The sequence below is a fragment of the Canis aureus genome, chromosome 16, assembly GCF_053574225.1.
Source record: "Canis aureus isolate CA01 chromosome 16, VMU_Caureus_v.1.0, whole genome shotgun sequence".
NCBI lineage: Eukaryota > Metazoa > Chordata > Mammalia > Carnivora > Canidae > Canis > Canis aureus.
The window spans coordinates 14,738,260-14,763,724 of NC_135626.1; the positions used below are offsets into that span (position 1 = coordinate 14,738,260).

Sequence of the window (25,465 nt, forward strand, 5' to 3'; positions counted from 1 at the left end):
CTGGTATGGAGCCCATAAAGGTGAGAGAAGTGCCTTCCACACCATTTGCCCCGTAGACTTGAGCACCCAACAGAAGAAAGGGTTGCTCAAAGCGGAACACACCTGCTGCTGCAAACAGGAAGGACGTGCACAAATCTAGCTGAGAGGAGGGGCTTAGCCCTCTCGCACGAATGCAGAAACTTAAGCAGCTTCCTTAGTGATACAACTTGGTAGATCCCAGAATGAAGATATAGGTGGCAAAAAAGCCATCCGGCACCTAGAGCCCAAACCTCTTAACTACATCCGGTTTTTCAAGACCCCCAGCGGCCAACCGCCGCGTGAGAAAAGTTTTCTCCGCTGCGTTGCGGAGACGCGGACGTCCAGCCCTCTAAGGCTGGTCGGGAGACCTATCGCGAGAGGAAACGGGAGCTCCGCCCGCCACGGAGAGGGCCGTCCAAAGAGGGGGCCGGAAGCGCTGGGTCCCGCCCGGAACTAGTGCTGATTGCGTGCACGTGAGCGGGGACATGGCGGCCCACCGTTCTGGCCCGCTCAAGCAGCAGAATAAAGCTCATAAAGGCGGACGGCATCGGGGTCGGGGATCCGCGCAGCGGGACGGCAAGGGTGAGGAGATAGGGTTGGAGGAAGAAGGGCAGTTTAGTCGATATCAGCTGCTTTCCTTTATGTCCAGACTGAGCTCCTCTCTCTGGCCTGGACCCCGCGGACACTCTTAAGTTGGGCGGAGTGGGTCCACTTTCTTGTCCAAAAGGACAAGATTCCTTACTGATCTTTTTCTAGGTCTGAAAATCTTAAGCAAGAAGGTGAGAAAAGAGCTCAGCAAAGTAGACCAGAGGCATCGCGCTAGCCAGCTCCGAAAGCAGAAGAAAGAGGCGGTGAGAGGAGCAGGGGTTGGGGAATGGTGTGGCTTCTAATTGTTCTAGGCGGATAATGCGTCGAACTAAAAAATGTGACCCCGGGAAGGGGCTGGGAATGGAGAATAACTGTGGAGCACATGTCAGGCGTGCAGATCTAGACTCATGCGAGGGCATTCTTTGCTTTGGTCCGAGTTCCTGCTCACTCTCCAGGCATACATGCCTCCTTTTACAAGAAAAATGCAGTGGGCTGGGAGTGGGGAGTGAGGGGTGAGGAAGGGGCATCCATACTGTGGGAAAGGCAATACTGAAACATGGATTCCTTCTATTAGGTTCTGGCAGAGAAGAGACAGTTGGGCAGCAAGGATGGTCCTCCTCATCAGGTACTGGTGGTGCCCCTCCACGACAAGATTTCCCTGCCAGAGGCCTTTCGGTTGCTTCAGGATACAGACACCGGAACAGTACACTTGAATGAATGCGGAAGCACCCATAGCTTTATGTTGTTATGCCCTCGCTTGAAACATCGGTGGTTTTTCACATCTGCAAGGCCAGGTTAGAGCATACAACAGTACTTTCTATTGTTATGTTTTGAGTTTGGTAATGTTCTTTTAGTATAACGTGATGGTGCCAAACACCACTTTCTACTAACATCGTTTTATATCTATAGGGGATCTGCACACTGTGTTAGACATGGCCAAAGTGGCGGATACCATCCTTTTCCTCCTTGATCCACTAGAAGGCTGGGACAGCATTGGGGATTACTGCCTTTCCTGCCTCTTTGCTCAGGGCCTTCCCACCTATAGTAAGTGAGTTGGGAGTATTAAAGGCAAAGGAGGGAAGTTAATTAGCATTTTATTATGCACCTATAATTTGCCAGGCACCGTGTCCAACATGATACAGGGATATAACTGGTGGGTTGTATTTGGCTGATAGTACATGTATGGCTTAAATTTGGTCCATCACTTAGAAATTATCTATCAAGGTGCCTTTTTATTTCTGGGCTGCTCTTTCTCTAGAGGAAGAAGAATATGAATTTTTTTTTCGTTATAAAATTTTTTAGAGTAGTTGAATATTGGGTTTTTCAGTGATCTCTGAGCTCACAACTGAACTGTTAGCTTGTTTGTGAACTACAGGGGGGATTTACATGTGGTAAAGCAACAGATAAAACCCTTTTTCTCTTCTTCACAGCGCTAGCTGTCCAGGGCATTTCTGGCCTCCCACCAAGGAAACAAATAGATGCCAGAAAGAAGCTAAGTAAAACAGTAGAGAAGCGTTTTCCTAGTGACAAACTTCTTCTGTTAGACACTCAGCAGGAGGCAGAGATGCTGCTCAGGCAATTGGCCAACCAAAAGCAACGGCATCTTGCCTTTCGAGATCGACGGGCCTACCTGTTTGCTCACGCTGCTGACTTTGTGCCGAGTGAAGAAAATAACTTGGTGGGCACCTTAAAAATCTCAGGCTATGTTCGTGGACAGACTCTAAATGTAAATAGCTTGCTGCATATCATTGGACAGGGTGATTTCCAGATGAAACAGATAGATGCCCCTATGGACCCTTTCCCTTTAAATTTTAGAATGATCAAATCCCAAAAGGAGGACCCGGGTGTGACAATGGAGGTAAGACTGATGTTCTTCTTTTTTTTTTTTTTTTTTTTTTTTTAATTTATGTATTTACTCATGAGAGAGACAGAAAGACAGGCAGAGACACAGGCAGGAGGAGAAGCAGGCTCCATACAGGGAGCCTGACGCAGGACATGATCCTGGAACTCCAGGATCACTCCCTGTGCTGAAGGCATACACTCAATCACTAAGCCACCAGGCATCCCCCCCCCCCCCCGCCGCCTCCTTTTTAAAAAGATTTATTTATTTATTCATGAGAGACACAGAGCAAGAGGCAGAGGGAGAAGCAGGCTCTCTGCGGGGAGCCCGATGTGGGTTTTGATCCCAGGACCCTGAGATCATAACCTGAGCTAAAGGCAGACACTCAACCACTGAGCGACCCAGTCTCCCCAAGACTGATGTTCTTAAAGATTGTATGTTGTAGATGCATGTGTAAGCTGGTGTAGGTTGTGAACTAATAATCAGAGAAGTCTGCATTTGGACAAGTCTCTGGAGGTAACTGCTAGTTTTTGAAGTAAGGCAGTTGTCAGCTATGAACAATGTTGACATATCACGTATTTATCCAGCACTTGGAGGTGCCTTGCACAGCAGTTGGTTCTGAGTTTATAGAAGACACACAAGATGCTGTCTCTTTCCTTAGACAACTTATTTAGATCAGAAAAAACGACAAACAGCTGTGAAAAAAAATTGAAAAGGTGTGGTTAGGGTATAGACCTGCTGTGGAAGTTAAGAAAGTAGTGAGCTGCATAGAAGAGCGGGCTTGAGCCAGGTCTTAAGAGGGATGAATGTGACTTGTGAGTTGACGAGAGATGAAACCGTATTGAAGAAGATAGAGACCACGTGAACCTAGGCACAGTGAGAGATCAGAGGGTTTCTTTGAAGAAATCAGCTTGATGGAAGTAAGGTATGTAACAAATGGGTAGGAGTGAGACCAGATTATGAAAGCCCTCAAAACCAGAGGTTAGACTTAAAATGCTAGAAAACTGAAATGTTTGAAACATTTGACAAATTTCAGCTGTTTCTACTTCATTCTTTTACTTTTTGGATCTTTCTGGTTACATTGTTAGATTTGGTAGATTTTTGGGTAATGCTTGGCGTCAACTATTTTATTTTTCAGATTTGTGCTATGGATGCTGTAGCTGATATGGAGGAAGACCTTAAGGTCGTAATGAAGGCAGACCCTGATAAACAAGAATCTTTGCAAACAGAGGTTAACCTAGATCCAATGGAGGGGGAGCAGACCTGGCCCACAGAGGAGGAGCTTAGTGAAGCAAATGGTTGGTATTGGCAAACTTGTTTGTAATTCGTCTGGCTTGGAACTGTGGATTTTCTCTAGCTGCTCATATTTAGGGTAGAGTGAGATGAGGATGTATTTGGACATCAGTTTTCTTAGCTTTAAGGGCTATGTTTGCACCAAGCAAACAAACATTGGACACAGCTTTGCTCCATTTTTCAAAATTACTTGTGTTACTGTTTTTTTAATAAACAGGCAAACAACTTTGATTTGCTGCAAAGTTTATTTAGCTGTGTAGTATTGCTACGTCTCTTAAGTAGCGCTAGTCCTGAGGCAGCTGAATTAAATTTGGAAGTAGTCTGTTCTACTCATAGTATCAAAACTTCTGGTGTTGGTAGCAGTATTTAGTATCTTGCCTCGGTGAGAATACCCAGAGTAATAAGGGAAAGAAAGAGTATAATTTAGCTTAATTTGTTTGGGCTTTTATAGACTTCTTGAAGGAAAGTTCCAAGGTGGTAAAGAAGGTTCCCAAAGGGACATCCAGTTACCAAGCTGAATGGATTTTGGATGAGGATGGTGAAAGTGATGGGGAAGATGAATATGATGATATGCAACGTGAGGATTTTATTGAAGAGGAATCTCAGGTAAAGAAATGGACCCTTGGTCCACTTCCATGTACAGCCCCAAATGCAAGGCAAAGTGCAATCCTGACCTTGAGGGGGTGTATGTGATCAATTTCCTAGGAATGACTTGTAGCAGCCAGAAATGAGACTTTTAAAACTTCATCTCTATTAGAATTGATATTGGTTTGGACTGGATGTCCAGTGAAATTATTGTATTTCTAGTTCAGTGGCCTGTAGGGTAGAGACAGGTGTGAAACTGTACTCTTTATTCTACAGGATGAGGGCAGTGAAAAGGAAGAGGAGGAGGAATATGAAACTATGACTATGGGAGAGTCTGTCCATGATGATCTATATGATGAGAATGTGGATGATGAGGCTGAGGAAAAAATGTTGGAGAAATATAAACAAGAAAGACTGCAAGAGATGTTTCCAGATGAAATAGATACCCCCCGTGATGTGGCTGCAAGAATTAGGTTAGTCAACAAGTCTAAAATCAGTATGTTTTTATTTAAAATTTCTGTAGTTCAGAACTATGTCCGTATGATGCAAGGAGACAAACACATTGTCCCTACTCCCGAAGCGCTAATATTTTGTTTGGGAAGGTAAGACATGCATACAGGAAACAGTAATACATAATCAAGTGCTAGGCTGTATGGTTACAGACTAATAATGTTACCATACTTTAATGAAAGAGATACTAAGATGAATCAGCAAAGGCTTCCTATAGGAGCTAATACTAAAAGTATAAAACATTTGGAGATTTGGGGGAGTTTGGGCAAGAATAAAAGTATGAAGAGCAAATCACCATGTCTGTCTGCTCTGGAAGTGAGTCTGACTGAAGCCAGAGAGTTTATGGTGGATATTAGGGAGAGGTAAGACTTTTATCAAGGACCTTGATTACCAGATTAAAGAGCCACTCCCTGAAGGAGCCACTGTAAGGACTTTTGTCTTTTGTCAGTGAGGGATTGGGGCTTGGCTCTGAAGTATTTGTTAGAAGCTGGTTTTTTGTTTTGTTTCATTTTGTTTTTTAAGATTTTATTTATTTGAGAGCGAGAGAATCCCAAGTAGACTCCATGCCAAACTCCCAGTGCAACATGGGGCTAGGTGTGAGGCTCAGTTCCAGGACCCTGAGATTATGACCTGAGTCAAAACCAAGAGTCAGACGCTTAACCAACTGTGCCACCCAGGTGCCCCTGTAGAAGCTGTTTGAAGTGTGGTTTTAGGCTATTAGATTATCTTGAGAGATAGTGGTAGAGTTGTTTCTTTTTTCTTTTTAAGCTAGAACCTTAGCTATTTTAGAAGTGACTTGAGTGAATAAGTAGCACCATATAAATTTGACTATTCTTTAAAATCTCTCGTATCTAGATTTCAGAAATACAGAGGTCTCAAGAGCTTCCGGACATCTCCGTGGGATCCTAAGGAAAACCTTCCTCAAGATTATGCTCGGATATTTCAATTTCAGAACTTTACTAATACTAGGAAACGCATTTTTAAAGAAATTGAGGAAAAAGAAGTTGAAGGAGCTGAGGTATCTGCCTTCTTTTGTTCATCCCTATAAGGTGCTTTTGTTTGCCAAGGTGCCCCTGTCCTTTATTCCTTCTCTTGACATGAGTACCTTATTTAGTTTTGTGCTGCCCATAGCTGAACTAAAGGAAAGGAGCCACTGGTAAGAGTGACGTTGAGAACAAAGAGGTATCAGATGGTTACCGAACAAGTTTAATCTGGGTAGTTGAGGCATCTATGAAAGGCAATTTTAAAGGTAGTCTAAGAGACTTCTAACATATTTGGAGAGATGCTTCATTATTGAGACCTTAAGGGTAACTGCATGATTATTTCCTGTTTTCTTCTGGCAGGTTGGCTGGTATGTCACACTTCACGTCTCTGAAGTTCCTCTCTCAGTGGTTGAGTACTTTAAGCGAGGAGCACCCTTGATTGCATTTTCTTTACTACCTCATGAACAGAAGGTGAGTTAGTGTCTTGGGAAATGGGGAGTTATGAAACTTTCCAAGTAGTTTTATATTGTATGACAGTCTAAAATTTTATGTGACATTTTGTTCACTGGGATGTGAAGAATCTGCCTTAGGATTAGGAAATCAGAGAATATGATAGAAAAGTCCATGATGGTGTTACCCAACATGTCACCCTGTCTGAAGCATCTCAGTGATGCAATCTCTGTGTTCTGAGACTTCTCTAAGTATGCCTGTCAGATCAGATTTTAACCAAAGGTTGGGAGCCTTAAAGGGGGGTAGGGGTTATGCCTCAGCCTAGATCTTTCTCTTGGTGGCCAGCAGTCAAGTGTGTTGGGGTGGATGTGAGAGCTCTGGCCTTTGGTCATTGTGCGTAAAAGTTGAGGAGGGAAACATCTTGAATGAGATAGTTTTGAGGCATGTGGTGAGGGAGTGACTTAAAGGCACTGATTTTGTGGCAGATGTTCAGCTTTTGCAATGTTAGTTCATATAGAAAGATACACAAAAGGCTCTAAAAACCAGCCTGTGTTTGACTTGAATACCAGTTGTTGGTAAAGGTAATTCTCACTTTGTCCACTATACTTCTCCATAAGTAAGTGTTAAAGTGAATCTGAACTGCTAGTTTGGTTCACCATCTTTCGATTAAGGCTACTCTGTTACAGATATGAAGATGTTTTTCTTATGTGGTCACCAGATGTCAGTACTAAATATGGTGGTGAGCCGGCACCCTGGCAACATTGAACCTGTGAAAGCCAAAGAGGATTTAATCTTCCACTGTGGGTTCAGGCGCTTCCGAGCCTCACCTTTATTCTCTCAGCACACTGCAGGTAAAGCAGTGGGGAAGTTCTGGGTTCCTGTGCATCTTAATGTCTTCTGGGTGACTATTATTGTAGTGGGGATGTGCAGAATACACAATTTCAAATTCTAGAACTCTAGGTTTCTGGGTGAGGGATATTTTTGGTACTCTGGTCTAGGAGCCAATGATGTTTTTATTCACAATGTCTGAACCTGTCTGAAGCATCCCAGTGATGCAATCTTTCTGTGGTGCTGAGGCTTCTCTGCCATGAGTATTTGTTCCAAAATGGTTTGGAATGGGAGTCAGTGGCTCTATAAAATGGTGTGTCAAAGTGTAGACTATTTAGCATTTCTTGGCCAGTGGCAGTGTGGGTAAAGGGTAGCCCACAGTTGGGTAAAAGGTATGTGGCGTCTGAGATGTTGAGACTAGATGTTTAAAAGTGGTGACCAGGGGCACTTTCATGGTAAAATGATTATACTCCTACACATTAGGAGTGGAAGGATATTTTGCATTAACTTGGAGGCGGAGGCTTCTGAACATCTACACATATTTAGCTCTCAGTAATGGATGGAGGAAGATGAGAAAGGCAGTATTAATGGGTGCTCTGGATAATTTTTGTTCTTACTAGCCTTGCTCTCTAAATGAGAGATTAACCTCTCTTTCCTTTAAAATATTTTATTTTCCTATAACTTCAGTATTAAGAAGGGGTTAGAATTTCATTGAAGGTAAAAGCAGAAGCCTCAAGATCAAAGATCAGCAAAGTATGAATGGCCCGTAGGCCAAATCTGTCCCACCTCTTGTTTCTGTTAAATAAAATGTTGTTGGAACACAGTTGTGGTTTTTTTTTTTTTTAACCCCTTTTTCTTAGTATTATGTATGGGTATTTTTCTGCAATAGTGGCACAGTTGAATAGTAGTTGAAACAGAAATTGTGTGACCATAGGCCTAAAATATTTACTATCTGGTCCTTTATAGAAAATGTTTGCCAATCCTTGTCCAAGATTAAGAACTGTTGATTTAGTGGAGATATTCTCTAGAGCATTGTTTCTCAAATGAAGGGGTGATAAGAATCAGTCACCTGGAGAACCTTTTCAAACCCCAAATACAGTCCAAGCTCCACAATTCTGCCTCCAGTTGAAAAATCACTCTGAGGAACGGAGTTGTATCTTTAAGTTGTATTGAGGTAGGAATTATTTTGAACTGGCCAGGTAAAGAAACCTAAGTTACCTTAGGTTTAAGAGTTGCAGTGATGTAGCTTTTCACAGGCTTCTGGATTACCTATGGTTTCTCAAAATGTTTTTGGTTTATTTTTTTTAACCCCTATTATGGCAGCGGATAAACATAAATTTCAGAGATTCCTGACTGCTGATGTGGCCTTGGTGGTGACAATATATGGCCCAATCACGTTTCCTCCTGCATCTGTGCTGCTTTTCAAACAGAATAGCAATGGTAAGTTAAGTTCACAGAGGGAAACAGGCCTGCAAGTCCTCTATAGGTTTAAAACTATTTTTTGTATTTAGATTTAAGAGCCATATTGTATGAAGAAGGTAATGATAGTTTTTGGAATATCCGTCTCAGCCATAATGGCCTAAGGCAAGGATGACCAACGGAGTTTTATCTTTCTTACAAACCACAGCTAATTGGTAGATGCTCAGACTGCTATATTTAGGGTAGCTTCTGGTGACAGGATTAGCAGGGATTTCATATAATGATCTTTGCCATGGACCCAGGAGGACAGCATAATATATCCCTACTTTAAGTTTCTCTAAGATCTTGTTTAGGTCTTTCAATGGACTAGAGCAATAAATGAAGGCTTTGGCTTATAGACTCCTGCTGCTCTGCTTTTGCTCCTTAGGCATGCACAGCCTCATTGCCACAGGCTATTTATTGTCAGTGGATCCAGACAGAATGGTCATCAAGAGAATTGTTTTGAGTGGTCATCCTTTCAAAATTTTTACTAAGATGGCAGTAGTGCGTTACATGTTCTTCAGCAGAGGTAGGTGTGAAGGATGGGATCAGATTGCCTTTCCGGGGTGAGGGTTGAGTTTATGTTTTGTGGGTATATATTTCATCTTGGTCTTCTGTGTGTTTCATTCTAAGAGGATGTGTTGTGGTTTAAACCCGTGGAACTGAGAACAAAGTGGGGCCGCAGGGGACACATCAAGGAACCTTTGGGTAAGAAAACATGGGATTTGGCACCTTATCCAGGTTTTCCCAGTGCTACTAAATGACTGTTGGGTTAGAAGACTACTGATTTAAAATTTTCTATTTTAATTTGATCAACTTGCTGTTTTCTTTTTAGGTACTCATGGCCACATGAAGTGCAGTTTTGATGGGAAGCTAAAATCTCAGGACACAGTACTGATGAACCTCTATAAACGAGTTTTCCCCAAATGGACTTATGATCCATATGTACCAGACCCAGTACCATGGATGAAAAGTGAGATTTCTTTAGCAGTGCCTGAAGTGGACATGGAGTAATAGATTCTTTGAGATTCTGTCTCATTGCTACTAGTGAACACTCTAGGGATGGGAGCCGATAGGTTGTAATTGGGCAAAGTTTGTGTTTTCTACTTTAGCCCAGAGATCTGCTGCCTTTTTTGCAAAGGTTTTTCTTGGCCTTGACAAAGTGTCTCAGTAAACTATGGATGTTTTTCTCTTGCTAGTTAAAAAAGAAAAAACTATTTACTGAAACATCCATTCTCCATTAGGAATTTGAAAGCTGTTTAAGAGAGGAAGATAGGAAGTTTAACCAGGAACCAAATTTTCCAAGCGTCTAGAGACACTGAATCCAATCTCTTGCATAAACTAAACAGAAACAGATTGATAAGGAGTTGGCCTTTCAGCCTCCTTCACCCAAGTTAAGGAGGTTAAGTCTACATTTCCACCACTGAGCACAATACAAATGTTCTTTACTTCTGGGGAAACTGTTTGAAAATGCTGAGACAGCACAGCGGCTACTCCAACACCAGCTGTAGGTTCAATAAGCAGTTTCATCCTCTCCCACACCAGCTGGGTTGCATACTGTTGGTATGGAAGGGAGTAAGAATTAGTGAAATGGGAGAAGGGGAAAGAGCCTAGCTGATTGGCCTTTACAGTTAAAGGCCAAGTAAGGTTATATACCCAGTCTGACTTTTCATTTTGGCCATATGTATATGCTTGCCAATGAAGGGCAGGGCTTTTTTCCCCATCCTAACTGCTTCTACTGTTGAGGGTTGTTTTAATAAATCTGGGGCACCCTCCCACACATCATGTAGTCACCTAGCCAAGTCCCCAGGGAATAAGTTGCTACTTATAACAGGAGAAGACTCTTTGGCCTAAGAAGTTGCTTCATTCTTTCATATTTTCCTATCAGAGCCTCACCTTAATTTCTTCCTCTGTGACTGTGAAGACATCATCAACAAGGTCCCTTATAATAGGCCACGTGTTTAAGCCAATGCTGGATTTGACACCATCTGCTATGGTTTCTGGAGGATAGGGATTGGGAGTCAGTTCCCCTTTCAGCTTGGACTGGTAGCAGTCATCTGCATTCAAGGGTTCAGCAGCATATACCTTCACACTAGGTCTGAGAGCCTGGGAAGAGGAATATTAGACACCTTACAACTAGCCACAGCATTTTGCCTGCATACCTATAGTAAAATAGGCAATACAGGTAATTCAGTTCTGTTCAAGAGCCTTTCCTTTGATCAATGTAATAAAAATTAGACCTTCAGCATTTTAAATTGTATGCCTAATACTACCCATTAGATGTTGCTTAGGTCACATCTGGTTCTACTGGTAACTAGGGAAAGGAGTAGCTTCTGACTTGGATAGTGAGTTGTTGAGGTGTAATTCAGAGAAAGGACTGTAATTGCTTTTTGCCCTGTAAAGTTGCAACAGATTAACAACAGGGCACAGAAGAGCCTTCTATTTCAAGTGCCAAGGATTGATGGGAAGGAATAGCAATTTGGGGGGGTTGTTGAGCCAAATATCCTCAGTGTACTACAATATAAAATAAAATTCTCTATGCCTGAAGCAGGGAGTCCTCCAGAAGCTATTTTCTTACCTTAACTGTAATTGCTATTCCAGCAACCATTCCTCCTCCTCCTACAGGTACCACCAGTGCATCTACCAAGGGTACCTTTAGTGAAAAGAATATAAAATAGAAGTCTATTAATAACCAGTTTTATACATACATAAAATAATTGACTCTACAGCCAAATATCAACAGTTTTACTGGTAGCTAAAAAAAATAAACAGCTCTTACCTGGTTTAGTACTTCCATAGCAATTGTCCCTTGCCCAGCTATCACTGCAGGCTCTTGGTTGGGATGTACCATGATGCCTTCTGTTTCTTCCATAATTCTTCTTGTAAGATTTTCTCTGGACTGAAAGAATAAGTTAAATTAATGTATTCAAAAATTTTTAATGTATTTAATTTGTATTTACTAGAGTTCCCAACAAGGTAGATTTCATTAATACTTCATTAGCCATCTTTTTTTTTTTTTTTTTTTTTCAGACTTTCTTGGGCACTGGGTATGTAACAATGAAGAAAATAGTCCCTGTGCTCAGTGGAGTTATTTTTCTTTCTTTTTTTTTTTTTTTTTTAAAGATTTTATGTATTTATTCATGAGAGAGGCAGAGACACAGGCAGAGGGAGAAGCAGGCTCCATGCAGGGAGCCTGACGTGGGACTCGATCCCAGGACTCCAGGATCAGGCCCTGGGCTGAAGGCGGCATTAAACTGCTGAGCCACCCGGGCTGCCCTATTTTTCTTTTTTAAGATTTTATTTATTTATTTATTTGAGAGAGAGGATGTGAGTGAGCAGGAGGAAGAGGGAGAAGCAGACTCCTCACTGAGCAGGGAATCTGATAAGGGGACCTCATCCCAGGACTTGAGAGATCATGACTTGAGCCAAAGACAGATCTTAATCAGCTGAGACACCCAGGAGCCCTGGAATTAAGTTCTCATATGCAGGGGAGGGGTGGCATATAACTACATACATGGTATGTCTAAATGCTATGGAGAGAAGTGAATCTGTTTTTTAGAGGGTGCTCATGATGGAAGGTCCTTTGCTAATGTGACATTTTAATAAGTTTGAACAAGTGCTGTGGATCTCCAGAATATTCCAGGGGGAGAGTAATAGCAAGAGCAAAGACCACAAAGTAGAAGTGCTTGGCTTTTCCAAGAAAAGGCTAAGTTAGGGATCCCTGGGTGGCGCAGCGGTTTGGCACCTGCCTTTGGCCCGGGGCGCGATCCTGGAGACCCGGGATCGAATCCCACATCGGGCTCCCGGTGCATGGAGCCTGCTTCTCCCTCTGCCTGTGTCTCTGCCTCTCTCTCTCTGTGACTATCATGAATAAATAAAATCTTTAAAAAAAAAAAAAAAAACAGAAAAGGCTAAGTTAATGGGGTTGGTGTGGGATGTTTGATGGGACAGTAGTAGTGGAAGATGATGTCAAACTGGAATGACCGTTTCATCCAGGCCTTGGATGATTGCAAGAACTTTGGTTACCACTGTATAAAAGATAGGAAACCATTGGAGGATTTTCAGCTGATGAGACAAGTTCTGACTTATTAAATGGATAGTTCTTGTTTGTCAGAAAATAGACAAGTGGGGCAAAGGTAGAAAGAGACCAGTTAGGCTACTGTGTCTAAGTGAAAATTGATGCTCTGTTTGAATCGGTATTGATGGTAGAGGCTGTTAGTTATTTTGAGCAACTAGAAGAATAAAACTTGCCATTTACTGAGAAGGAAAGGACTGGAAGAAGAGCAGCATTGGGAGGAAGATCAGGAGTTTGGTTTAGATGTGCTGAGTTTGAGATGCCTATTAAGACATTCCAAGTGGGCGTATCAGATAATCATTGGACATACCCAATCCAAGTCTTAAAGGGAAAGGCCCAAGGGTTAAGGGCAAAGGTCAGGGCTGGAATTAGAGTATAGGTTATATACTGAGTCTGAGCCAAAACCAAGAGTTGGTCACCCAACTGACTGAGCCACGTGGGTGCCCCAGAGTATAGGTGATATTTTACACTATGAGATTAATGATCTCATCTTAGTATAGGTAGATAAAAAGTTGGGCATGCTAAGATGGAGAGATGAAGAGGAAACGGTATATAAGAAATAGCTAAGGGATCCCTGGGTGGCACAGCGGTTTAGCGCCTGCCTTTGGCCCAGGGCGCGATCCTGGAGACCCGGGATCGAATCCCACGTCGGGGTCCCGGTGCATGGAGCCTGCTTCTCCCTCTGCCTGTGTCTCTGCCTCTCTGTGTGTGTGTGTGTGTGTGTGTGACTATCATAAATAAATAAATTAAAAAAAAAAAAGAAATAGCTAATAGGTTAGGAAGTTTTATTTGATGGTGAAAGTTGTTATGGTGACACTGAACGCTGCTCTCCCTTACCTCATCATTCTGTTCACTGTACACTATGGAGGCTCCATAGGCTTGTATTGCCAATTTTTTACAGTTGGGAGCTGTTTGGGGCACCACAATATAAGCAGGAATGCCTGGGTGGGAGAAACGTATAGTTAGTACAGATCAGGAGAATTTAGGATAGAAACTGTTCAATTTGCTTATTATGAGATAGGAACCTGGAAATGACCTTCCCACAGTTATTACCAATCTCACTGAAAGAATACCTTTCCACTCTTCCTTCTCTGCTGATCCTACCCAGTATCTTGAGAAATTAGTCAAGTACCTTCTAATTTGGCAGCGTAGGCAAGAGCCTGGCCATGATTTCCACTGCTGTGAGTAACCACAGCTTTGGGCTTATCTTCTGAGGTGGCAGGAGTCAAGCCTTTGATTGCATTAATGGCACCACGAATCTGGAAGAGGGATGGTGAGACCATGTATTTTATTTAAAAATTTCTTTTCAAAACACCAAGGAGCTTTCCTAGATTTTTCTCTTCCTAGCACTGCACATTATTTCCTCATGAAATCCGGTTGATTGTACCTCTGAAATATCTCATGTGCGCCTTTGCCACTAACTTGGTGAAGCCTCATTTCTCAACTTGCATGTTCCCAAACCTCAACTGATCCTTCCCCAAGGATCATTCTCAAATATTTCCACTAGATTATGAAAGTGCCTTTTAAAAAGTTAGCTTTAAAAAATAAATAAATAAATTAAAAAAAATAAATAAAAAGTTAGCTTTTTAATTGCCTGTTTTGTAAGTACAAATTCCTTTTAAGTTGCAGTCTTTTTAAAACATTTACTGCTTCTGTCACTTTTGTAGCTATCCTAAATTGCTTCCAGTTTCCCTCCTACAGGTTAGCTCACACCCTTGTACTTCTCAGCATGCTGGTACCCCTACCTATAATTCTTTTACTTCACTCTTGGATCTCGCTAAAAGTACTCACCTTGTAAAATTTGGATCAAACATCACCTAGTTCAACTTCCTTGATCTCCCATGCAAAACTAGGCCTTTCATGCCATGGCATTTTATCTGTATCTCTCAAGTTACTTGTCATTAATCTGCTTGTTGACTAGCCTGTCTTCCCCTGCAAGTGTGGAAAATAGTACAAAACCTGTGTATGTTGTGTGTGTGTGTGTGTGTGTGCCTAGTATAGCTAGTGATTATAAGTATTTGATGTAGGATGAATGAAAAGCCATGGCAGAAGAAAAGGGCAAAAGAGAATCGAGTGTTTATCATAAAAATGCTCATTAATGGATGGGGAAAAGGTAGTCCTAGAATACCACTTAACTGGTACTAATACCTGTCAGGCACAGTGCCAAATGCAACTTTCAGATTTTTACCTGAAAGGATCTTAAAACTCAACAGAAATTACTGCAGTGAATGGACACAGAAATCTATGTATTTTTAAGTTTTAAAAACCTATTTAATCTCTATACACAAAGTGGGCTCAAACTCACCCCAAAATCAAGAGTCACATGCTTTTCCAACTGAGCCAGTCAGGCACCCCCAGAAATCTTTCTTTTTTTTTTTTTTTTTGAAATCTTTCTATCATTACCCCAATATAAGAAATTCTGAGATTATGGAAAAGTGGCTTGTAAATACCACGATGCTAAGTAACCAGGGCTTGATCAAAGCTGTTTCTTCAGCTATAAAAATAATTCTACCTACTTCCCTGGGTGGTCAGGAGGACCAAATAAACGTATATATATATGTGAACTGGTTTGAAAAGATACATGATACAGTATCAAAAGGAATTGTTACCTTAAAAGATCCAGTTTTCTGGAAGAGTTCACATTTGAAGAAAAGATTGCGCCCTGTTACTTGATTCAAAATGAAGCTTGTTAGCACTGGTGTGAGGTGAATAAAATCTTGAATGTTGACATGAGCTTTTTCAACATCAGCAAAGGAGATGCAGTACTGAGCACACATGGTTCTGGAACCCAGGAATAAAAAAGGGATGAAAGCAAAGCCTGGGACAATATGTTTAATGAAAAGATTTTGAAAATGGCAAACGGACCCATAGAATGTACAACACCAAGAGTGAACCATAATGTACCATAGACTGAGTTGTAATGATGAGTAATACAGGTTCAATTATAACAATCCCACTCTGATAGGGGATGTTGATAATGGGGGAAGCACTGCTTTTGTGGGGGTATGGGATATGTGGGAAGTCTTAACTACCCATCGGTCTTGCTGTGAACCTTAAATTGCTCTAAAAAAAAATCTCAAAGGGGGAAAAAGGGAAATGCACAACAGGAAAATACACCTGGGGTCTGTGTTATTAATGGAATGGTCTCTAATTCTGGGGCTCCAGAATCTGTATAGAAGGGAACTTGTCTTGAAGCTGAATTTCTTAGTAAATGTGTTTTTTTCCTGGTGAAGCTTTATAGGAAGTAATTGGTGATTATGGAAGGCTTAAAGCTTACCCCTCACCCATACCATCCATCTCTTGGCACTGTCAGTGGTCTCTACTTTTTCATCATTGTTGTGAAGTTTGAATGGTTCAAAATCTGCTATATATTTTTATTTAAATTATTTAACAAGGGGAAAAATTGCTTACAATCCTACCTTAATAATGTTCATTTTCTGTCTCCTGTTTTTTTTATATACATACATTATATGACAGTTAAAGTCATAGATAACATTTTGTTTACTCCTATTTGTCTCAATTTCTTCAAAATTTTATAATTTTTAATAACTTGTTTCCACTTTTCACTATTTTTTAAAGATTTTATTTAATTATTCATGAAAGACACAAAGAGGCAGAGACATAGGCAAGAGGGAGAAGCAGGCTCTCTATGGGGAGCCTGATGCAGATCTCAATCCCTGGACCCCGAGATCATGCCCCAAGCCAAAAGCAGATACTCAAAACACTGAGCCATTGAGGCATCCTTATTTTTCACTACTTTGTTTTGTTTTTTATTTTTCACTATTTTTAATGTAGCATTTAAACATGAAATTTCTCTTTATTCCTTATGAACAAGCAAAGCAGTGCATGTTTAATTAAAAAAAATTATCTCTTTTCTCCCCAAAGACAATTGCTATCTAAGTTTTAGGATTTATCTTCTCAGGTCCAGATACATCTACACACAAAACTTTTTTGATAGGTTTGGTAATTTGCTTTTTCTCAGACAATATTATGAATATGAATCTTTGCTTATCAATAGATACAGGACACTTTAAATGGCTGCTTCTTTTTAAAGATACCATAGTTTTAAGGGTGTGGTTTTTAAAGATTTTATTTATTCATGAAAGACAGAGAGAGAGAGAGAGAGAGGCACAGACACAGGCAGAGGGAGAAGCAGGTTCCATGCAGGGAGCCTGATGTGGGACTCGAACCCAGGTCTCCAGGATCACGCCCTGGGCTGAAGGTGGTGCTAAACCGCTGAGCCACCCGGGCTGCCATAGTTTTTTTAAAAAAAGTTTTACATAACTTGATCATTTAGTTTCTTTTGTCTATAACTTTTTCTCTATAATAATATAATAAACAGATAAGTTGCAAGATTTTTGTGGGTAGATTCTGCCAAATGGCATTTTCCATCGAACGGTATGCACATTTCTAAGACATTTGATAACCACTCCCAAACTAACTTCCATGCATACCATGCCCTGGACTGGAGGCGGCACTATACTGCTGAGCCAGGGCAGCCCCGGTGGCGCAGCGGTTTAGCGCCGCCAGCAGCCCAGGGTGTGATCCTGGATACCCTGGATAAAGTCCCTCGTTGGGCTCTCTGCATGGAGCCTGCTTCTTCCTTTGCCTGTGTCTCTGCTACTCTCTCCGCATCTCTATGAATAAATAAATAAAATCTTTAAAATAAAATAAAAAATAAAATAAACTGCTGAGCCACCTGGGCTGCCCACCAAACTAACTTCCAGAGAAGTTGTAGATTATACTGATTTACACTTCCAACAGCTGTTTCTAAGGAATGGCCTTTTCCCCTTCACCCTGTTGTATCACTTGATCTGTCAATTTAATGAAATGTGTGTAGTAGTTTGGATATGTTTTACTAGTGATTAAACTTTTTCCTGTATAATTGGCCACATTCTTTTGTGAATCTTTAACATAACACTGACCAAGTCATCTATTTTTTTTCTGAAATGTGATGTTTATCAAAAATTAAATTTCTGGGCAGCCCCAGTGGCCCAGTGGTTTAGTGCTGCCTTCAGCCCAGAGCGTGATCCTGGAGACCCAGGATCGAGTCCCACGTCAGGCTCCCTGCATGGAGCCTGCTTCTCCCTCTGTCTGTGTCTCTGCCTCTCTGCTCTCCTGAATAAATAAATAAAATCTTAAAAAAAAAAAAATCTTTTAGAAACATTAAGTTTCTATTAACGCTTGGAACCTTTCTGGACTTTGTATTTTGTTCCACTAATTAGACTGCCAATCCCTTTCTCCAGTTCACTGTTTTAATACGTTGTCACGAATACTCTAAAACATATTGGTTTTTCTCACACATCAGTTCTTTCAAATGAATTTTCAAAATCCTTTATCAAGGTTGCCAGTTTAAGATATATGAACTGGGGGCATAATTGATATTTTAAAATACTGAGCCTTCCCATCTATGAACATGGGTGTCTTTCAACTTAGTAAAATCTTTTTGGTTTAGGTTTCTCAGTAAGATTTTCATTATGTAAGTCCTGTGTAGACTGATTAAATTTATGCCTAAGTACAATAATTTTTGTTGCTTTTGAGAGAAGGTATTTTTTAATGAGATTTTAAAAAATATTTTATTTATTTATTAATGAGAGAGAGAGAGAGAGAGTGGGAGAGATACAGGCAGAGGGAGAAGCAGGCTCCAGGCAGGGAGCCTGATGTGGGACTTGATCCTGGGATTCCAGGATCACACCCTGGGCTGAAGGCAGGAACCAAACCTCTAAGCCACCCAGGGATCCCCTAATTAGATTTTTAAATTGCTTACCGATGATATATATATAAAGTAATTTTTGTATATTTATCATGTAATAGGATACTTAACTAGATTACCTTGTTAGATCTAATCATTTTATAGTTCACCCTCCAATAACACCATCTGCAAATAAAGATAATTTGTTTTTCCTTATAAGAATACTTCTGGTAATTTTTTCAGTGACTTCACAACTACTTGGTTTATCAGGATTTGCCACTTCCGCCTGAATTAATTTTGATAATTTAGATCTAATTTTTTGGAGAAATCCTCTAATTTGAAATTTCAAATGTATTAGTATAAAGTTGAATATATTAATATTTCTAAGCATTCTTCCTATCTTTGGTACTATTTAAACATTGAACAAGTACCTCTATGTATCAGATATTGTTTGATCTGGGGATATGGTGTTAGAAAAATAGACTTGTGCCTGCTCTGAAAGCTTATAATCTAGTAGAGAGATGTATAATAAATAATCCAAAAATAAATACATATTTACAAATATTGATAGGTGATATCAAGGAAATGTGTTATGATAGGATACTATAACGGAAGAGCATTTAGATTAAGGAAGGAGGTTAGGGAAGGTCCTCTAGAGAAGTCAAATTTAAGTTGTGGCCCATAAGGTGAATGGGCAGAGTAGATGGAAAAGTGTTTCATTTGGAAGGAATATGTGTGAAGACTTTAAGGAGGAAAGGAACATAGCATATTCCAGAAACTAAAAGGCCAATGTATCTGAAAATAGTGATCAAAGGGGAGTGTGATAAGAGAGTGAAATTGAAAAAAAAAAAAAAAAAAAGAGTGAAATTGGCAGGGACCAATGACTCATGAATTTTTTTCTGAAGAGCAATGGAATGTCATTGGACAATTTTGAGTAGGTAAATGACATGTTAGAATTTGTATTTTCAGAAAATCGCTCTGGCTTCATTGTGTTGAATGAAAAGGAAAGAAATAATGGAAATCAGAGAGTCCATTTACAAAGTATTCTCTACATGAAAATCCACAGGTGCTTAGATGGTGGAAATGAGGATAGAAAAAATAATCAAGATACATTTTGGAAAAACAAATCTGATTTAAAAATGAGCAAAGGACTTGAATGGGCATTTCTCTAAAGATATACAGATGGACACAAGCACATGAAAAGATGCTCAACATCACTAATCACTAGGGAAATTCAAATGAAAACCACAATGGGATAACACCCTACACCTATTAGGATGACTACTATTAAACAAACAAGGGTCTACCAGGATATGGAGACATTTGAGTTTTTGTGCACTGTTTGTGGAAATATAAAATGGTGCAGCTGGTATGAACATTATGTCAGTTCCTCAAAGAATTAAACAGAATTACCATATGATCCAGCAATTCCACTTCTGGTTAAATACCCAAAAGAATTCAAAGAATGTTTCAAAGACATAATTGTACATAGCTAAAAGGTGGGCAAAACCCAGGTATCAACAGATGAATGGGTAAATAAAGTGTGTGTGTGTGTGTGTGTGTAAATATATATATACACACACACACAATGGGATATCATTCAAGCTTAAAAAGGAAGGAAATTGACAGGCTACATGGATGAATCTTGGGGATACCATGCTAAGTGAAATAAGCCAGTCACAAAGAAACATACTGTATGATTATACTTGTGTGAGGTACCTAGAGTAGTCAGAATCATAGAAACTAAAATGGTGGTTATCAAAAGTTGGGGTGGGAGTGGAGGGAGGGGAGGAATGGGAAGTTGTATAGTTTCAGTTTTCCAAGATAAAAAGAGTTCTGGAGATTGGCTGTACAACAATGTCAATGCACCTAACACCACTGAACTGTACACTTAAAATGGTTACAATGGTATATTTCATGTTACATGGACTTTACCACAATTAAGAGAAAAGTCATACACAAACACATGCACAAGAGATACATTTTGGAAATTATAATTAGGCCTCTCAGTTGCAAGTCACAGGATCCCAACACAAACTGGCTTAGGCACAAGATGGAAGTAATGAGATTTACTGGTTCGTGGAATTCAAGAAGAGCTGAACCATGGGCAGGAATATGGAATTCAGGAACAACTGGAAATCTAGTAGAGATTTTTCCAGGACTTGAGATTTTTCCAGGACTTTCTCATTATTTCTCACCTCTGCTGTTTTCTGCATGTTGGCTTCATTCTTTTTCATTGGAGACCAGCTGGTTCCACGTGGCAGGAACATTTGACTGCTGACAGCTTCTGTGTTTTATATTTGATGGCTTCCACACTGGAAAGGGATTTTTTTTTCCCCCCTTAGTTTCAGTTCAAAAATTCTGGATAAGGATCCTGATTGGCACATCTTGGCCCAGGACCAGTGGCCAAGGGTGTAAAGTCATTTGACAATACTATGCAATAGTCAGAAGTATTTACAGAAACGTGAAAAAGAAACAATGATTTCCATAACACAATATCAATCATGTACATTTAAAAACATACATAAAATGATACTATATATTATTTAAAGACACATGTATATCCAAAGACATATATGTATGTCTTTGTCTTTAAACACATTAGAGTGGCTACCTAAGAAGTGAGGGAAGGAACACGAATAACTAGAATGAAGGAGAAAAAGAAAATGAGAAAGGAAATTTCATTTCCTATGAAAATGAGAGAAGACTTGTTGATGAACCAAATAGTATGACTGCCTCAAATCTCTGCACCTGAGGGGAAAAAAGCAAATGAAAGAAGTGAGAAGAAAAAAAGGAAAGAAAATGTACTTCTGAGTGAGAAGTGCGGCAGTTTTCAAGAGAAAAAATGAGAATGTTGAGGTAATGAATACCATAGCTATCCAATACAGATAGAAGAGACCTATCCTGATATTGGATTAAATGTGGGAGTGACAGAGGTGGAGGTGTTAAGGATAACTTCGGTGTTTTGACTTAGATGATGGCATAATTTATTGAGATATAAGACTAGTGAAGAAACAAGTATTTTAAGGGAAAATCAGAGATTTGATGAGCTAAGTTTGAATTATGAGACATCCAAGAAGATGTCTTTTTTTTTTCCCTTGCCAGAAATGTGTCTGTTTTTAAGGTCTATTTTATTTATTTTTTAAAAAATATTTTATTTTTATTTATTCATGAGAGACACAGAGAGAGAGGCAGAGACACAAGCAGAGGGAGAAGCAGCCTCCATGCAGGGAGCCTGATGCGGGACTCAATCCCAGGAGTCCGGGATCATACCCTGGGCCGAAGGCAGGTGTCAAACCACTGAGCCACCCAGGTGTCCCTGTCTATTTTATTTCTGAAGAATGTGCTCTTTATTTACCAAGTGCTATTCTTTTATTAATTTCTGATCTTTATTACTGTTTTCTCTCTTGTTTAGTAATTATTTTCATTTTTTAAAAAAGATTTTATTCATTCATTTTAGAGAGAGCATGCGATCAGGGAAGGGGCAAAGGGAGAGGTAAAAGGAATCTGAAGCAAACTCTGCACTGATCCTGGAGTCTGATGAGTCTCAATTTGACTACTGAGACATCATGACCCAAGCTGAAACCAAGAGTTGGATGCTTAATTGACTGAGCCACCCAGGTGTTCCATTATCATTTTCATCCTTTTAAAACTTTGAAGTTTTTAAAAATTTTCATTAAATGAAACATTTTAATTCTGGTATAGTTAACATACAGTGCTATATTAGTTTCAGTTATACAATATAGGGATTCAACAATTCTACACATTACTCAATACTCATCAGGGTAAGTGTACTCTTTAATCCCCTTTACCTATTTCACCCATTCTCCCACCAGTCTCCCCTCTGGTAACCATCAGTTCTCAAGAGTCTTTTTCTCGGTCTCTTTTCCCTTCATTTCTTAAATTCCACATATGAATGAAATCGGGTTGTGTTCTCTGACAGACTGATTTACTTCTTTTAGCTTTATACTCTCTAGCTCCATCCGTGTTGTTGCAAATGGCAAAATTTCATTCTTTTTTTATGGTTGAATAATATTCTATTATATACACGTACCACATCTTCTCTATTTATTCATCTGTTGATGGACACTTGGGCTGCTTCCATAATTTGGCTATTGTGAATACTGGTGCAATAAACATAAAGGTGCATATATCCCTTTTGAATTAGTGTTTTTGTATTTTGGGGGTAAATTCCCAGAAGTGCAATTACTAGATCACATTCTTCAATAATAAAAGCACTCAGGCAGCCCGGTGGCTCAGCGGTTTAGCGCTGCCTTTAGCCCAGGGCCTATCCTGGAGACCTAGGATCAAGTCCCACGTCAGGCTCCCTGCATGGAGCCTGCTTCTCCCTCTGCCTGTGTCTCTGCCTCTCTCTCTCTGTGTCTTTCATTAATAAATAAATAAAATAAAAAAAAGCTTACATTAAAAAAAATAAAAGCACTCAGGCTATTAATTTTTTTCAGAGCACCGCTTTAATGATTTTAACTAATTTAAAATTTTTTAATTTTAATTTTTTATTTTTATTTATTTATTTATTTATTTATTTGTGTTTCAAGCATTTTATTAAATCAGATAAGGAACTTCCACACTGTTGCATATACCAGCTTGGACACAATTTTAAGGGCATATCACTTGTTTACAAAGATACAGACGAGCAAAAGATTGGCCAGTCTAATAAGCCATGGTTAGCCAACTAAAATTTCAAGAATATTCAAAGAGGAAACATAGTAAAGGTCATGCAAGTTTAGAATAGCGAGTCATGATAGAGCTCACTTATTTTATCCTTTACCCTCAAAATGCACTTGATATCTATAATCAGAAAAAATCTGAAGTTCAGCAGGTTGTCACTACTCAGATACACATTTCATTCAGGAATATTAAGCCTCTTACCACTTACTGGCTTTTTAAATTAGAAATAACTGAATCCTCACCATAGAAGAGGTTTTTGAAGAGATTTACTGCTGTAAATGGATGCCCTAATTTTAATTTTTTATTAATCTTAATTTTTAAAGCATCCACAATCCAAGCTTTACTTTTTTTGAGCTGAGTTATTTAAAATTTTAAAAAATTTCCAAGTAGTTAGATTTTGCTGAATCTGTGGTTATTTAATTCTAGTTTTACTACTCTGTGCTCAGCAAACATGACCTGTACAATTTTTGTTTTTAGAAATTGAATTCCTTCCTTCCCCATTAACCTGTTTTTTGATTACTCATAAGTGACCAAATTTCTACTGTAGGAATTTAAAACATGATAGAAATATAAGGATTTTTCACTCTCTAACCTTTAAAATCTACTCTCTTCTACAAAGATAATCACTTTAAAAAGTTTGGTGTTTTCTTGCACTCCTTCTTTGTATTTATTTTTACAGAAACTTACATATGCAATAAATAGTTATATGCTGCTCAGATGAAACCATACTCTATATTTTGTTCTGCAACTGGTTTTTAAAATTACACATCTTGACTGTATCATGTCAAACACATTTTAATAATCTCAGAAGCTTTCATTGTAATACAAGTCTAAATATGATTGTTCATTTAAAAAAATTTTTTTTTTAATATTTTATTTATTCATGAGAGACACTGAGCGAGGCAGAGAGAGAAGCAGGCTCCATGCAGGAAGCCCGACATGAGACTCAATCCCGGGTCTCCAGGATCACACCCTGGGCTGAAGGCGGCGCTAAACCGCTGAGCCAGCGGGGCTGCCCTGTTCATTTATTTTTACCTTGGTATTTCATGAACCTTTGCGTCTGAGGGCTAAATTTGTCTTAAATTTAAATTTCCCCATTAACTTAGTAAATTTTCTTCTATTATTTCTTTGATTCCCACTCCTTCTCAGTCACTTGTTATCACCTTCTGGAACTCATAATTAGTTTTCTGGATCTATTCTCCATGTGTTCTATTCTTGTCTCTCATAGTTTTATATTTTCCTCTCTGAGTTCTGGTAAATTCTCTTGAGTTAAACTCTTGGCATATCTCATATACAGTACAGGGACTGTTGCATCAATTTGGCAACAATGGTTTTCTTAAGAATTTTGTTCAGGTTATTTTTCCATCTTTTGAAAAAATCTGACGCAAGGTCCTCTATAACTTCAATGTTAAAATGAATTAGTTATTAATATTTCTTCCTATTTTGGTTTGTTTTAAAGATTGCCATTTGCTCTGACGAACTCAAATTAACCAACCACCTTTAGAAACACTGAATCTTTTCGCATATCTATTGACTTTCTCCACAAGCGCTTAGCCCTCTAAGGTGGCGAAATGTGTGCCACCTAATAGGGACTAAGTGAGTTCCGTCAGAGTCTAAGACTAGGTCTTCCGGCCTAGTCTAAGGAAAATTACTGGTAACTATTCTTTTGATGGTGTAGAGGTCCAGTAGACTGTGTCGGTTAGCTTGGGGAGGGAGTTTCACCACAGTTCGGAACAGTGGCTCAGGAACAAGAAGTTAAAATACCAGTCAAGTCATTTTCCCCAGAATCCACAATGATACAGAACTTCCCAAATCGACTTACAGTACCTCTTGATTTACTTACACACAATCTTCCCTCAGCAAGAGCCAACTATACTGTATTTTTTAAAAAGAAAGGTCGGGGGTGGGGGAAGAAAAAAAAAAGTCAGGAGTCTTGGGGATGTAGTCCGCCATTACTCTGGTACTTCTCTACCGTGTCACCGTGGGCAATTTCCTATGGTTCTCTAGGACTGTTTCCTCAACTTAAAAAAAGGAGGGGGGTGGGGGACGAGGCAGATAATAACTGCTCTTAAAAGACCTTTAAGGTCCTCAAGTAAAAGACTGGGGCACTAGTCCGGGTCTGTCGCGGCAGACCCTGGCCTAAGATGACCGGAGGCGGCCAATTGTGGGGTGTCTCCGTCAGCCCGAGCCCAGACCAGCACCAGTGTCCTCGATGGCCACCACAGCAGCAACAGCAGCCACCGCCGCGAACGCCCGCGTCGCCCGGCCTGGCGTGGCCTGGCCTCTCTCCTCACCTCACAGGCGCCGCGCTCCCAATTCCAGCCTCAGCTCACCTTCCCGACCACACCTCTGCGCACGCGCAGAGCCCGCCTCCCCACCCCTCTGGAGCCGCTGAACTTGAGTTCTGAGCTTTTCCTCCCTGTGCGGCCACCGTCGTTGGGGGAGGAAGGCGGGAG

The 25,465-nt window shown here is 40.0% G+C and overlaps 3 protein-coding genes and 2 non-coding genes across 14 annotated transcripts in view; 3 read left to right on the forward strand and 2 right to left on the reverse strand.

Moving 5' to 3' along the window:
• The window catches only part of SGSM2 (small G protein signaling modulator 2), a 35,883-nt gene extending 35,631 nt beyond the window's left edge, over positions 1-252 (reverse strand). The window contains exon 1 of the mRNA XM_077851724.1: positions 103-252. The gene's annotated coding sequence lies outside the window, so the exon portion shown is untranslated. The remainder of the gene's footprint in view (positions 1-102) is intronic.
• On the forward strand, positions 155-11,100 carry TSR1 (TSR1 ribosome maturation factor). Of its 2 annotated transcripts, XM_077851738.1 has the most exons (15): positions 431-600; positions 775-869; positions 1,181-1,400; positions 1,516-1,650; positions 2,037-2,464; positions 3,585-3,744; positions 4,191-4,345; positions 4,601-4,797; positions 5,690-5,852; positions 6,178-6,288; positions 6,986-7,118; positions 8,419-8,535; positions 8,942-9,082; positions 9,187-9,261; positions 9,389-11,100. In XM_077851738.1, the coding sequence occupies exons 1-15, from the start codon at positions 504-506 to the stop codon at positions 9,565-9,567; spliced, it is 2,406 nt and encodes an 801-aa protein (XP_077707864.1). In that variant the 5' UTR covers positions 431-503; the 3' UTR covers positions 9,568-11,100. The 2 variants fall into 2 exon arrangements, 1 of the variants encoding a protein (XP_077707864.1); XR_013354058.1 differs by lacking the exons at positions 8,942-9,082; positions 9,187-9,261; positions 9,389-11,100 and adding an exon at positions 8,062-8,269 and having other exon boundaries at positions 155-600.
• SRR (serine racemase) lies at positions 4,813-25,458 on the reverse strand. 9 transcript variants are annotated; one of them, XM_077851751.1, is made up of 9 exons: positions 25,304-25,456; positions 20,519-21,071; positions 15,238-15,409; positions 13,761-13,887; positions 13,466-13,569; positions 11,333-11,452; positions 11,132-11,206; positions 10,450-10,659; positions 4,813-10,110 (listed from the first exon to the last, which is right to left on the reverse strand). In XM_077851751.1, exons 2-9 carry the CDS (start codon positions 20,545-20,547, stop codon positions 9,895-9,897), a joined length of 1,053 nt encoding a protein of 350 aa, XP_077707877.1. In that variant the 5' UTR covers positions 20,548-21,071; positions 25,304-25,456; the 3' UTR covers positions 4,813-9,894. The 9 variants fall into 9 exon arrangements, with proteins under 9 accessions (XP_077707877.1, XP_077707878.1, XP_077707879.1 ...); XM_077851752.1 differs by having other exon boundaries at positions 20,519-20,635; positions 25,304-25,454; XM_077851753.1 differs by lacking the exon at positions 20,519-21,071 and having other exon boundaries at positions 25,304-25,458.
• On the forward strand, positions 6,431-6,520 carry LOC144287335 (small nucleolar RNA SNORD91 family). The gene has a single exon (XR_013355173.1). It is a non-coding gene; the product is annotated as a small nucleolar RNA SNORD91 family (small nucleolar RNA).
• LOC144287334 (small nucleolar RNA SNORD91 family) lies at positions 7,261-7,355 on the forward strand. Its single transcript, XR_013355172.1, has one exon. It is a non-coding gene; the product is annotated as a small nucleolar RNA SNORD91 family (small nucleolar RNA).
• Positions 25,459-25,465: the final 7 nt, after the last annotated feature.

Excerpts from the sequence above, each read along its gene's own strand:
- TSR1 (XM_077851738.1), top strand. The coding sequence starts at position 504 with ATGGCGGCCCACCGTTCTGGCCCGCTCAAGCAGCAGAATAAAGCTCAT. Across the intron at positions 2,465-3,584 it reads ACCCGGGTGTGACAATGGAG|ATTTGTGCTATGGATGCTGT; the intron begins GTAAGACTGATG and ends TTTATTTTTCAG. Across the intron at positions 9,262-9,388 it reads ACACATCAAGGAACCTTTGG|GTACTCATGGCCACATGAAG; the intron begins GTAAGAAAACAT and ends TTTTCTTTTTAG.
- SRR (XM_077851751.1), bottom strand. The coding sequence starts at position 20,547 with ATGAAGCCAACATGCAGAAAACAGCAGAG. Across the intron at positions 13,570-13,760 it reads CTACGCTGCCAAATTAGAAG|GCATTCCTGCTTATATTGTG; the intron begins GTACTTGACTAA and ends TCTCCCACCCAG. Across the intron at positions 10,660-11,131 it reads GAATAGCAATTACAGTTAAG|GCTCTCAGACCTAGTGTGAA; the intron begins GTAAGAAAATAG and ends TCCTCTTCCCAG.